Source organism: Passer domesticus, chromosome 11 (genome assembly GCF_036417665.1).
Source record: "Passer domesticus isolate bPasDom1 chromosome 11, bPasDom1.hap1, whole genome shotgun sequence".
Classification (NCBI taxonomy): Eukaryota; Metazoa; Chordata; class Aves; order Passeriformes; family Passeridae; genus Passer; species Passer domesticus.
This window is the reverse complement of record NC_087484.1, coordinates 10455549-10469920: the sequence shown is the minus strand read 5'-3', so window position 1 is coordinate 10469920 and position 14372 is coordinate 10455549. Positions and strand designations below refer to the sequence as shown.

At 47.0% G+C, this 14372-nt stretch overlaps 1 protein-coding gene across 1 annotated transcript in view; it reads right to left on the bottom strand.

Annotated features, from left to right (window-relative positions):
- The window catches only part of TP63 (tumor protein p63), a 152020-nt gene that overhangs the window by 91943 nt on the left and 45705 nt on the right, over positions 1-14372 (bottom strand). Inside the window, exons 2-3 of the mRNA XM_064385646.1 lie at positions 10884-10974; positions 8528-8617 (exon numbers count right to left, since the gene is read on the bottom strand). Of these exons, the coding sequence (XP_064241716.1) occupies positions 8528-8617; positions 10884-10921 (128 nt within the window). The 5' untranslated portion in view covers positions 10922-10974. The remainder of the gene's footprint in view (positions 1-8527; positions 8618-10883; positions 10975-14372) is intronic.

Sequence of the window (14372 nt, the reverse complement as noted above, 5' to 3'; positions counted from 1 at the left end):
ATTCATTTATTTGCCTGAAAGAAACCCCCAGATGAAGGGTTAATCACAAGTATGGCTGGGCCCCCAAACCAGGCGCCCTGCAAGGGAGATCTCTTTGCGTTCCTGGCTGCCCTGCTTGGTAACTCAGGTGGAGGTTATGTGGTTCAAAGAGCAAAAGGCTGTGGCCCCGATGGCTCATGATGAGGTTGTAGCCCTGTAACATGCTCTGAGCTCTGTCCAAAGCCTGGCATGCTGCCTGCAGCCTCCTCCCTGCTTGCACCATGTCACTGTCAGTAGTATTAAGGGCACATGGTCCCAAGGACAGTAACACACTCTGCCAAGAGTGGAGCTTCTTTTAAACTTGCTGAGATTTGAACTTATTTGATGTGTGGAGGAGTCAGATCTTGCCTCTGCCAGGGTTGCCCCAACAGCTCCTGGGGTTTTTTTGGCCAAGTGCTTGGTGTGCTGCAGCTGCAACCTCCAGGAAAGCAGTGGGCACCCCTGCATGCTGAGCAGCAGGTGCTGAGCTGCTGCTGTCCCAGTGCACACAGGACAGGCATTTCCCAAATTTGGCCACTGTGAGGAGGCAGCAGGGAGAGGACATCCCACATGGAATATCTCAGAATGGTCCCCCCCACCAAGAGGAAGCAGAGCAAGAGAAATCGTGCAGCCCACGCTGATTTTCAGCCCTGGGAAACTATGCATTGCAGGGCCTTTAGTCATATAAATATAGTGAGAGAGGAGAGGGACTGACAGGGACATTAAATATGTGCTTCTTTTTTAGAACAGGAGGCTTCTCAGACTGACTACTGCAAAAGGCTTGTGACATTTTACGTTGAGCCAGGTAAGGCACTTGGCTCCCTAAGGTGCCTACTGTTACAAAAACTGCTTCTGTCTTTAGTTACACAAACTCCTTATAAACTGCTCAGGGGACTTAAGTCTTTCTCACAAGCTTTCTCTCACAGGTTGAATTTTTTAAAAATATCAAATAAATCATCATGATAATACAGAAAGTCCCCAGAACTCTTCAGAAGCAGGAAACTGTAAACAGCAACATCCTGAGTTTCAGTAAATAATTAAAATGCAAAACAGAAACACCAGCAAAGCAGATGTTAGGTGCAGATTCCTGTAATATGAATTTCGTTGAAGCTCCCCAGCCGACCTGTGAATTCTGGTGTGTTTTGGATGGTAAGCATTAACTGCCACTCCTCATCCTTGCCACCAGTGATACTCCTACAGGAAAAGGAGCTCTTCTGCTAAATACCATGTGGGCTGCATTTTTCAGCGTATAGCAGCTCTGTGGCAGGGCAGCTATTCCTGAGCCCAAGGGCAGAGAATCCTTCTCTCAAAAATAAGAGCACTTACAAAAACCCTTCTGTGTGTCACAAAATAGCTCCAAGACAGGGCAGATGAAGGACAAAGAATTAAGAGCAGATTATAGTCCTGGGAGACAGGAACAAATGAACTGTTTGTCAGGAACCCTGCTGGTGTGTAAGGGAATGCTACCTGGAGCACTCACAGCATCTTTGCTTTTGTAACTATGCCGGGTGCTAAGAAATTACAGGGTTGGCTCCCTATAATTTTATCAATACATTGCCACACCTAATGTGATTTATGATTTTTGCTTGTGATAATCTTAAAGCTGTAGCTGCTGTAGTGCTATGAATACATATAGCATCACCCTTTTCATCAAAACCAGGAATGTTTCCAGTCTGTATATTTTAAGATGAAAATTCATAAATATGAACAATCAAACTTGGAAAACTGTGTAAAGAAATTTTGGTTTTTTATGTAGAGAGTTTTTTAACCCTGCAGCATTTGACCGCCTAATGCCTATGTTAACTCTCAAAGCCAGCTGAACTCCAGTTTCCCACTTGTTGCCGCCACCTCATATACCCCACTGACAGCAATTCCAGCCATCCCACTGATATTTCCCCCTGCTCCTGCTCCTCAGACACTGCTGGCAACAAAAGCTGAGCCACTGCTGTTTGCAACATCCAGCTCACCAGCACAATTCAATCTTCCTTCCATGCATTTGTTCAGCCTGCAGTGACTTTTGTGCCTATCAACATTACTAAACCACACAGGCACTGAACCTCCCAGGGCAGGGTTTTGTAAGCAGGCTTATTTTTATGTTGCACAGAACCTACTGAAGCCCTGATCACTTACTGCAGGGTTTCCCCCTTCTCACTTGGGGAGGTGGCTGTTCTCTTTATAGCTCCATGCACTAACTGAATTCCCCTTGCTTGTGTGTACTGGTATTTATCACATCAGACCACCTGTGGCATTTAAACACCTGATTAGAAATGACTCAGCAGCAAAATCCTGTGGGGAGGTGATCTGCTACACAGGAGTGATTGTAAACAGGCACCAAAAACTCCCAAGTAAGGCCTAAGAACAGACACAGATGTTTTCATGAAGCTCTCTGAGCTGATGTTATCTTTTATCAGCAGAGCTAGTCAAACCTCAGAAATCTATTACAGTAAAACATTTTCCTTCTGATCATTTCAGGGCTACAAAATTCATCATGGGCTACAAAATTTTAAGGTAAAAAGAAGTCAGAATTTGTATGGCAGTATAACCTCTGGCTCCCACCACCATGTCCGTGTTCCCAGGAAAGTTTTCACATAGATGCCAAACTAGCTTAGAGCCAGGCACCAAACTGAAAGCCAAGTCTCCTTGATTTCTCCTCATCCAAGCCTCTCCTTCCTCCCCTGTACTTTCACTCCTATTGAAATGTTTTTTATGCAGAAGGCTGCAATACTCTTTTGGACACATGTTGAATGGCAGAGCGTTTTATTTTTCCCCAAATTGAAGCTGAGCCCTTTTGCTTTGTATCAGACCAGAAATCCTGGTGTTTGTTGAGAGGAACTTTTGCAAATCAACTTGTAGCAGAAGGTACAATATAAATCAGCATGGAATTATAACATGTACCATGAATATTCTAAACACCTCTGAACAGATGAACTATTAAGAACTTGCTTCTTTAATTTCTTCAGGATTTTTGGAAGTTGGACAAGGCACTATAAATCAGGTATTATCTCCTCACAGTACAAAGGACCCCATGAAAGATTTCACATGTTCTCCTTGCAGTCCTTTGGGATTTGAGAAAAAAAAGGTTGGTTTGGTTCCACTTTAATCCTTTAAGCAGCACTAAAAGGACCTCCAAGCAGACAAGTATTTTCCTGAGAAGCCTAAACTGTTTTGAAGAGGAAAAAGTGCTGTCCTTGTCAGTGACTGTGGAGTAAAGAGGGTGCAGCAGAGACAGAATGGAGGGTGGCAGCAGGGATAAGCAGACTTCAGGGGCTCTGCCAGGAAGAGAGAAGTGAAGAGGGTTTAATGTGCAACTCTTGAGTGCTGTTTTGCAAAGATTCTGTATTTTAAACCCATCTTCTGATGAGATTGCAGTACAAGAACAGGCCAGTGACCAAAGAACAGACCTCAAACATGAGATAAATGCCCTCCCCTCCTCACCATGCCTGATGAGGTGGTGGAGGCAGCTGGGAGGTCCCATGCTGGCATCCACTGTAGAGCTGCTCTGCAAATCCCTCCCGCCCAGGAGGCCAGTCTGCAAGAGTTGTTTTGGCACATGGAATGCTGTCCTCTCATGTGCATCTGCCTCCAGCTGTGGTCCTTCCCCCATGGAATTTTTACCCATGGTGGCAGTATAGCTGTGAATGTGACTGCAGGAGAGCTCACAAAGGCCAGAAACAAAAACTCACCTCTCTTCCTGCATGGAGCCAATTCTGCTCCTTCAGGAGTCATAAGCTGCCCTGAGCACACCACAAGCTGCTCAGAACAATTTCTGGGCCCTCTCTGAGCCTCTGGAAGTACCTGCACTATCACTGGCTGTTTCTGCAAACAGATCTATACCAAGTCATGTGTCTTTCTTTACTTGACTTCAGGTTTTTCTGCCAACACAGCAAATTTGGGCTCCCATTACATAGGAGAAGGCAACTGAAATTTGTCCATTCGGCCATAGCAGGAGTTCACCTATTCCTCAGCAATCCATAGAATGAGGAAAGGGAAGAATGCAAGGATTCTGCAGAGCCTGCACGTGGGATGAGATGCTCCTGTGGGACACAGCCCTGTGACAACTTTAGCAAATCTCTGTCACAATGTCACCCAGATGACACCTGAGTGAAAGGATTACCCCACCACTGATTCACAGCCATGAGGGGTGCAGCACTCTGCTGCCTGCAGCCAGCACGTTTTGCCTGGATCTGTCCCCTCCCAGCCCAAGGGACAGAAGCCTGCAGTGTCACTGGTGCCTTTGGCAGTGATGAGCATGGGGTACAGTGAGTTTCCACCCTTGTGCTGTGTTGCAGCATTGACCTTGGCCAGACTCCTATCTGATCATTGCAGTCCGTTCACCAGCCCTGTCTGATACGTGTGGGAACCAGTGAGGGAAGGTGAAGTGACACATGCAGTGCTCCTGATGAAAGATCTCTTTGAACCCTGGAGCTCTGGCTGCCTGGAACTATGCCCTGCTCACCAAAATCCACCCAGATACAGCACCCAACAGATGTTGTTTCCATGGGTCAAACACTCCCCTCTGTTCCAACTAATTTATAATACCCTCCTTAAGTAATTTCTTACAGTTTTCCTCATTGTTTTCTAAAAAACAGATTATTTTTTCTACATACCTGGCTGGGGGGTTTGTTTGATTTTTTGGTTTTAGCAACCTCCTCAAAACCCAGGACCATGTCTGAGAAATCAGGTTTCCAGCACAGATGCTGCAGAGAGCAGTGGTTTTCAGGGCTGTTCCTCTGTTATTAGCAAGAACTGGGAGGCTGGACTGTATCACATTGTGCTGAGAATACAAAGTGAGAAATGAAAGGAGAAAGAGCAGCCTGTGTGAGAGCCCTTTCATTCAAAAGGGAAGAGTGAGCCACGGTGAACACCTTCAAAACAGCAATGATGTGAAATCCTGAGGCCACCAATTAGCCTGGGCATGGGGAGAAGGAGGAGCAGCCAGGCAGGACTACAGTCCAGTGCACCAGCAGGTGCATTCCCAACAGCCCCCAAAGAAGAGGGCTCCTGGGTAAAACACAGCCTAATGACCATTATTTCCAAGAACACAAGTAACTTATCTGTAAACATCACTCCCCCAACCAGGCATTAGCTGAAAAAAAAGCAGCTTTGGGGAGAGATACTAATTACATAGCTCTCAACAGCTGGACTTTGATCATAATTACAGTGCCTTTTTCATCTTACATTAGTGGCTTTCAGCTGCAGCTAGGTGGGCACTTCTTGGAAGGTGGAAATCCCGCCTGTTTCAGATAATCAGCTCTTTTTATGACTCAGAGCTGACCTGGGTTTTCTGCAGCAGAGGATGAGCTCCCACAGTACCATTCCTGGGGGTCAGTGGCCTGGCACTCCAGTGCAGGTGCTTCTGTTGTTACAGCAGCACTTCCCAAGTCCCAAAACCAGGGCATTGAGTGTGCATATTCCTGATTCCAAGTGTTTCCCTTTACAGGGGAAGTAGAAGGAGAAAGGCTTTGAGGTCTGCTGAATTTTAGCATCTCTCAGCTCTTTCTGTTCAAGAAGAAGAAAGATGGGCAGACTCAGGATACACCTGTCCAAACAACCTCACTTCAGTCACAACCTACATTTGCATCCTTCACTTCTGCAAAAGGATGTACATCCCCATCTCAGCACCCACAGTTCCTTTGCCCCTCTGTCAGCTGGGCTGCAGCTCCAGCACTGAGCTCCAGCACACAGCCATGAGTGGGGTTGTGAAGGAGGAGGCTGTGACCTGTCACCCAGCTGAGTTCCCTATGATTTTTTTGTGATGCTTTGCTTTGATACCCACATTTACAAATCATTTAATAGCCTAAATGAGGGAGCTAGGCTATTGAGACAGAGGCTGAAGTGGCTTAAACAATCACACACAGCACAGATTCTGGGCACTCAGCTGTTTTTCCTCATCTGCAGCACTGAATTGCTGTGTTCTATGGATATATCATTTCACAGTGGTGTGTGAAATGACAGGCATAAGGCACATGAGCATCATAAAGGTAGATTAGCTGATGGTCCTCGGTGTGCTCTGTGTTCACCTTTTGACAGAGGAAATGTTTTATCTTGCTCCCACGTGTCCTCCTACTGGACACCCCCAAACTGAAGAGATAAGTAGATGAAGCAACAGCAGAGGGTAAATCAAAGCCACAAATCTTAGAGTTAACTGGGATTTATAACTGCTTCCCCCTCCACACTGAATTACAGGGAAATCTGTGTGGCATGCATACCCTCCCACCAGTTTAATAGGGTTTAAAACACTTTTCAGTATTGGTTTTTTGGCAGCATACCTCAATGTTATCAGTTTGCTGGTTAGATAATTACTAGATGTAATTTTAAAGTTGCAAAGAAGTGCACTGGTATTAGCTAAATGCAGTATTTTGGCCACATCAAAGCAGAAGTGTTTCAAACTGTGTAAAATAAATGCAATTCTGAAACTACTGAATTTTGTTAAAGCAGTCAGAAATGTCACATAACACATCGTGAATATGCAGCCAATGGAGCTTAAAGATGAAGACCATCTATGTCTCAGACTGAGAAAAGTATCTTTGGGATAATCTTTGAGCTGATTTTGACCTGTGGCAGAGCACAGTCACTAACAATTGAACAAATGCCACTCTTGGCTCATGTAAACAGACATGCATAACAGCTGAGACATGTTGTTACTCTAAGCTACATCTCAAACAGGTTTTATGACTGAGGGGTGTCACAAATTCTATCTCTCCTGAGGCTTCCCACACTGCAATGGTCACTTAAAAACTCATCATGCTGTTAAGGCATGTGGAGAGGAGCAGCATTTCTACTGTAGGGCCTGACTCGCTGGATGAGGCAGATTTTTAGGGGTTGAAAGGCTTATTTAAAAAGTTCTACCAAATACAGCCAATGGATTCTTTTTGTCTTTAATTCATGCTCCAGCTGATTTTTTTGCCTGAGCCACAGCACCAATTTTCAGAACCTGTTATTTGGGCTGAGGTGGGATACAAACTGACAGGAGTTGACAGGTTGGGAAGCTGTCCCAGAGCTCAGGTACACTTCCCAGTGCACCTTCTCACTTTCCAACGTCAGGGGTTTTTCCCTTTTTTCCCTTTTCTTCATTTTCAGTTTTGGAATTTGCCTGGCTGGGGCTTCCAGCCATGGAAACATTAATGTGCTGAAGACTGCACTGCTGCCAGCCCAAATGCACCTTGCTCTGGTACTGCTTTCTCCTGGCCACAGGCACATCCCCGCCGGGCTCAGCGGGGCTGGGTGGATTTGCAGGAGGTCAGAGCGTGGCTGCATGTGCCTGGCCAGCCCTGGGCTCGTGTTGTGGAAGGTCTCCCTGGGGAATCCAATACCCCCGGCTTCATTCCATCTTCCTGTGCCACGGCAGCGCGGCCAAGGACCGTGCGCTATTTCCCAGCCTCTCTCCTTTCCCTCTGCTGGCCCCAAATGCGGCCCCTCCTCGCTGCCAGGTCTCCACTCTCCTCCCCAGGACCTTCACACAGCAGTGGCACCAAACACCCGAATTAGGGGGGAGGAAAAGCCCCCACAAACCTTGTAACAAAGTGCAACAGTGGGGAAAAAACCCAGAGATCACAAAGCTGCCTGCAATGCCATGGGCTGGTGATGGTGGCCAAGCCCTTTCTCCAACACAGAGCCATGCAGCAGGGTACACTTCCCCAGCACCCTGTGGAGGATGCAGAGTTAACTATTAACTCTTCCAGGGATTAATGCCTCCATGAGACACCAGCCAGGGCTTTTACAAAACACAGACAGAAACCAGTCTTATAAAGCAGCTCAACAAGTGACTGTGCCCAGAGGATTCACCTCTCCGAACTTTACGACTGGAAAAATACCATCTACATGTCATTTGCATGCTTAAATATAGTATCTTCTATTGGGAGAAACAAACAAACCGACAATGTGATACTGTGACACCTCGTGTGGACATGCTCTTTTATCTACTGGAAAATTATAAAACTCGGCATAACAACAAAGCTAAAATAAGAGTGGTTGTCAAGCTCTGACTCTGGCTGTTAGACAGAAGGAAAAAAATATTCCTGGAAAATTGCTCTCTCTTAGAAGGCAGTTTTTTCTTCTCTGAATCTTTTGAATTAAATATTTATCCTTTAAATTTCAAAGTCTCAGGGCTCAATAGTTCAGCTCATATCATTCCCAGGAGTTTTTTCACTTAAAGAAACAAACAAACACACAACAGAAACCTAAAGCCATTCCTGTACCACCCAAAGCACAGTGTAACCTTCTGCTCCAGAACACCAGGGAAAGATACTATCAGCCTTTGTCTTATTTATCATATATTTTTTTTTCCCGTCTAATGCCAAAGAGGAAAAGGGGATATCTTAAACGGATGCCTATAATTAAACAGTAACCTGTTAGAAAGCCAAAAATAATAATAAGCTCCACTGAGCATGAAGAGAGCGGCACATTTTTTCCGCGTGCAGCCCAGCTGCCGACAGCAGGAAAGTTAACAATTACACGGGAGACCGCGATGGAAGCGGCGATAGCGGGGTTACGTCACGCTCACACTCACCGCGGGATGCAGGGATCAGGGTAGTACGGCAAGGTGGTGAAAGGTGCTGCTTCAAAATTCATTTCCTTCCAGCCCCTCCTTGGGGACAAACTGAAATAAAATAAATAAATAGATATAAAGCCAGCGGGCTAAAAGCAATAAGGTCAAGTGGTACACGAGGTACAACTTTAGAGATTTATTTTACACTTGCGGATGGGTGGGATCTGCCAGGGGCTTGGCCAATGGGATTCGTCCAGTTACCCGAGCATCACCACCACTCCCTCCTCGCCAGCTGGGCATCTTCTGCACAGATATTTTCCCCTCCTCTCAACATCCTTAATAAACTTTGGTGTACGCTGGCCACACTTGTTGTTGGGAGCTCATCTGGGGCTTCTCTGAACTTCTGATCTCGCCGGTCATTGGTTGCCTTCCCGCCTGACTTCACAGTTTAATTTTGGCAGCTCTTGCAATTTTACAAACTGCTGTGGCCGCTGGTCATCCTCGTCTCCAGATGGCTGGAGTTTCCTCTGCTGGGTGCAGCGCCTGTGCTGAATTTCATCCTACTTTAAAAGCTTCCCTTGTCAGCTCTGGGGTTAGTACCTGTTTGTAGCTGCCTGGGGAAATTTTCGGTCTGCCTCCCACCATACACAGTTCACACAATCTGTTGTGGTCACAGTTTCAAAACTGAATGACAAAATACGGGGAAATTCCTCAATTAAAAATAACTTTTTTTAAACTTTTGTCTCTCTGCCTCCCCTTCCTGCCCTCCTCCCTGCAAGAAAGTTATCAGATATATTTGTTAATCTTTCCCTTTATAGCTTTTCATTTTTTTCCAAAAAAAGTGAGATGATACAGAAGTCTTGCATTGTTCTGGTGCCCTCCAAATAACATATACATTTTACACATTAAAAAACCCCCAAAATTTTCAATTATTTTGAGGAGAAAGTAAAAGTAAGAAAATAGAAATCACATCTTTTTCAGACACTAAAGCTTAGAGAAACAAGAGTGAAATCCACCAAAACAAACTACCAAAGATGAAAAGCAGATCTGATTTTCCTGAAGAAGCATGAAAGCAAGAAAGGATGGCTTTAATTCTCTCTCTACCACCTCTTTTTCTTTTTTTCTTCTCTCTTTTGAGTCACACAGAAAATCATTCAGGAAAGCAACCTGTTTTGTTCCCCTGTTTTTTCCCCCTCCATGATTTATCCAAATAGTACAGGCTGTAAACCTATCCTGGTTTTGTGGGTTTGGAGAATGAATGAAATATGAATCAGGAGCTAAATTAAAATGGATTCCAGCAGGAAAAAAATAGCACCCACATATCTGTGCACCAGAAGGATTGCATCTTCAAGCAGACCTACACATTTGTGTGGACAGGAGAAGTGTAAGGGACTGCCCTATAGCTCACCTATAGTGCATAGTTTGTGTCAGCACAAATTCCAGCCACCCCTGGAGCAAAAGTCAGGAGTCCTCTGAGATGGCAGCAATTGCCTCTTATTTTTCCCCTCTGTGTTTTCCTTGTAGGAAATGTTGGTTCGAAGAATGTCACGTGGAAACATTTTCTTTGCTGCCTGTGCCAGGGTGGCAGGAGAGCTATTTCAGACTTGACATTCTCCACCCACACTCAGCCTGATAGTTTCTAACATCTGTGAATTGTGAATCCTGTAAACTCGCAGGGCTGATCCCTGGCCAAGTCCAAGCAGCTTTCACTAAGTGGCACTCACCAAGGAAGAGAGGCTGGAAGTGAAGGATATGTTTATTAACTGGAGTTAAGGGCTCCCTACTGCTGGACACTGCTTCCCTGCCTGGCCCGTGGAAGAACTGTAATATCAAATACCTTTTCTCTCTTAGGCTGAACCCTGGAATAAACATCAAACCTTTTAGCTTGTCTTATTGGGGAAGAGGCATGGGAATCTCCAAATCTGCTAGGGAGGAGAGGGAAAGATTCACAACAGGGATTGCACATACACAGAGAAGCCCAGGGAGAGCTTCAGAGTGGCTGCATCTTCTCCTGCTGCTGAAATTGGGGCTGTGGGCAAATACCTCCAGGGAATGGGCAGGGAGGGCCACACCAACTCATGGTCCACACTGCCAGCTGGTTTCAGTCTAGGCTGGAGCATCCACCCTTAAGCACAGACACAGCATGGAAGTGCTCTCCCTGCCCAGACCATTTGAGCAAGAGCTTGGGTTCATGCTCTCATACTCCAGGACGTGGTTTCAATCTGCACCCATGGATGTGGGCATGGATAACCAGCCATGCACACAGGCAGCAGGCTGGGCTCTGGACACACTGCTGAGACCTCATGCTTGCTCCTGGAGAAATACCAGAAGCTAGTTGGATTTAATCTACCATGCCCATGGCAGGATTAGCTGTTACCTCCTCAAGCCTGACTTCATGGAAGAGTGGCCATGCATTGTGTGCTCTCCAAACAGCCTGGAAAAGTTTGTCTCTCCTCATAGGTTTCATCCTAAAAGGCAAAAGAAACGTCATGAGAAAAGTGCTGTTCTTGTGAAACCCTGCTCCACCTACTTCTTCTTCATGGGAGCTGAAGAGTCTCTCCCAGAATGTCCTGGGTGCAGTGGCCAATGCTTTGGGAGTAGGGAGTAACTCCCACCTGGAGACAGACTCTCTTCTGATTTTGGCCAGCCTCCTCACCCAGCACGTGCCCAGATCACACATCCCAAGGGCTTTGTGAAGTAAAACTGGCAGCTCCTGACATTGCTGCTGCTGGGCTGGCCCCTGTCTCCAAGGGTGGAGCTGCCCTTGGTTTTACACTGCCTTAGCTCTGCACAGCCTTGGTACCCCAGGCACAGTAAATACAAGTCTGTTACAACCCAAACCCCCAATCCTGTGGATCCTGTTTGCAGTGCTGAATACATCTTGCAGTGCTGCAGTTAAGAAGCGGTAGTCTCCAGCTAGCAATTTAGAGCAAAAGAATAACTTCTCCTGAAAAAAATTAAAAAATTAAAAAAGCAGCACCACATAATTCTGATGAGAAATAGTGGTCTGTAGCAAGGCTGTCTTCTCACTCACAAGGCACTGATGAGAGACATTTCTAGCCAGGACATTTCCACAAAAACTTCAAAAGGGGCCACCTAAGACCTGTGCCACCCCTCATGCCAGGGGTTGGGTAAATGCAAATTGCTCATGATTTGGTTTTCTTTGGCAGTGCACACATCAGCTTTTCCTGGAGAACTGGACATTTTCAGCCTCCCACAGAGATCTGGACATGTTCTGAGGTAGCTCAGAATGCCTTTTTCTTTAACTAACTGGAAAACAGAGCCATGGAAACCCACTTGCAGTAGTGTACAAAAGCCCCCTGCAAAAGCCAGCAAGTGTCCTGATTTCTCTCCTGCAACCCAAACAGCCTTCGTCCCTCCTGCTCACAGCCACACCGCTATGGGTTGATGGAGCAGGAATTTGGGCAGAGATATTGAGCAGTGCAGCGAGGCTGCATGCAGCTCCTCTCAGCTGCATAGCACAGTCAGCAGTGGAAACACAAGCACAGGGTGTGTGCCTGTGTGAATTGCCAGTGCCCCGTGCATAGCTGGGAGGCTCTCGGGGCTCCCTGGTATTTGGCCAAGTTCATTTGCACTGCCTTAAAGGAAACCTACTGGGAGATGGAGCCTGAGATGTTTGAGAATTGGGATTTCAGAGGAGGGGGATCTGAGTACATGAGGACTAGTAAACTTCATTTAGGAAGAAATTTAGGGAGAAATTCTTTACTTTAAGAAGAAATTATTTGCAGTGTGGGTGGTGAGGCAGTGGAACAGGTTGCCCAGAGAAGCTGTGGACAGCCCATCCCTGCAAGCATTCAAGGCCAGGATGGAGCTGTGAGCAACCTGTTCAAGTGGGAATGTCCCTTCCTCGCAGCAAGGAGCTTGCAACCGGCTGACCTTCAAGGTCCCTTCCAACCCAAACCAGTCCACAGCTCTGTGACCCTGTGAGCACAGGCGAGGGGGAGCTTTTGACAGTGGCAGATCCCGAGAGGAAAAGGGGCTGGTGTCACCCTGGGCGCTCGCTGCCGCTCGGGCACGCGTCCCGCAGCGAGCGGGGCCGTGTCTGGACAGGGATTTACAGCCGGGCCCGGGGCTGGCGGCAGGCAGCGCACCAAGCATGTGTGTAGGTGGGCAGGAATGCGGTGCCCCGCTCCGCTCCGCCGCTTCCACGTCTGCGGCAGACAAACAGCCAGGAAACAGCTGTGGGACACTCTCCCGTTACCCCTCCGTGCACCCTCTCTCCGCTCAAGCTGCCGCTGAAATGACCGGGAGATTATCTCGGAGCAGAGGCAAACATTTATATCCCGGGAGGAGGCTGCGGGGGATTTGCGGTGGTCCCCACACCGCCACCCAAGGTCAGGATGCCTGAGCAGCCCCGCTCCTGAAAAGGGCACAAGGGAGAGGCAGCTTCCTGACATCCCTGAGCCTCCAGCCCTGTCCCGTGGCTCGGGGACCTCTGAACCACTTGGAGCTGAAGAAGACAGGAAGATGCTTTGCTCTGAGCCACCTTTGCAACTGCTGGCTTCAGGATTTGCCTGCAATCAGACCCGCCCTTTGTGCCAGGGGATGAAACGATTCATTCACAGCTCGGGGTTTCCAGGGGAGTGGCTGTGGTCCTTTGTTGGTTTGGTTGGGTTTTTTTGTTTGTTGGTTTATTTGGTTCTTTTTTTTTTTTTAATTATAATTAATTTCTTTTAAGAGTAAGAAGTCTGTGCGATATTTGGGGATTTTTTTTTTTTCGTTAGAAAAAGTTGAAGAGAATCAAATCATTCCCTCCTACCATCAATGAAATGTTTTTAGGTTGGCTATCCAAGGGAACAGAAAGCCGCATCAGCATGCCTTTTGAGCAGATTTTTCAATTTTTAACTAAATATTAGGGATGTTTAAAGGTTTCAAAGGAATTAAGGTTTTAGGAGTTTCATGAACAGAAGTAAGAAAAGACAACTCTTCAGTAACTCCAGAAGAAAAAGAGGAAAGAAGAATATGACTGTCACAGGATCTGGAGGATGTACCCAAATGCTGTGATAGTAGGGGAAAAGCTTCCTTAAGAATTCAGATTTTGCCTCCAGCTAATTTCTGATCCCACTGTTTCAGAAGTGTCAAATTTCTGGCTTTTTTCCAAGCCTTCCCCCCTGCACCTTCCATACTGAGAGACAAGGGATGGGGAGGAGAGCAAACTTAAAAAATAAATTAATAAATAAAACCACCACAATTCCACACATGATCCTGCCCATTCCCCCAGCACCTTTGTGCCCAGGGCAAACACCAAGCAGTAAAGAAGGGCACTCACACCCCAGGCCCCCTGTGCTGGCACTGCCCTCCCTGGGGAGCACAGAGCTGCTGGCAGGGCCTGAGGGACTGAGCCCAGGCAGCAGCTCCCCACATCTGTGCAACATCTGGGCAGGTCATGCCTGGTCACCAATGGCCAGGTGTGGCCCAGGACTGATGACAATGCCCTGGGCCAGCAGTCCAGCACAACCCTACAGGCACATCTGGAGAGAAGATGGCAAAGGTGTCTCAATGCACCACTCCCCACATCCTTCTCCTGCTAAACCTGGACATCTCAGAGCCAACAACTGTGGACTTCAAAACACACACCAGCTTCAAGCTCCCTGTGAATACCACACACCTGGAGCTCTGCACAATCCTCATGCTGGCCATCAGCTGCTGAGGCAGAGTTAGGAGGAAACAAAGGACAGGGCACTGTTCCAGCCCTGCTCAACAGGACAATGGGAACTGCTTTCAGAGCTGTCTGGCTGCCTTTGGCGTCTCCTGTGTCACATCTGTAGTGTCAGAGCATCATCCACTCACAGCAAAGGTCAGTATAGCTTGGTGTTTTCCTTTGCAGGGATAACAGATACTTTCA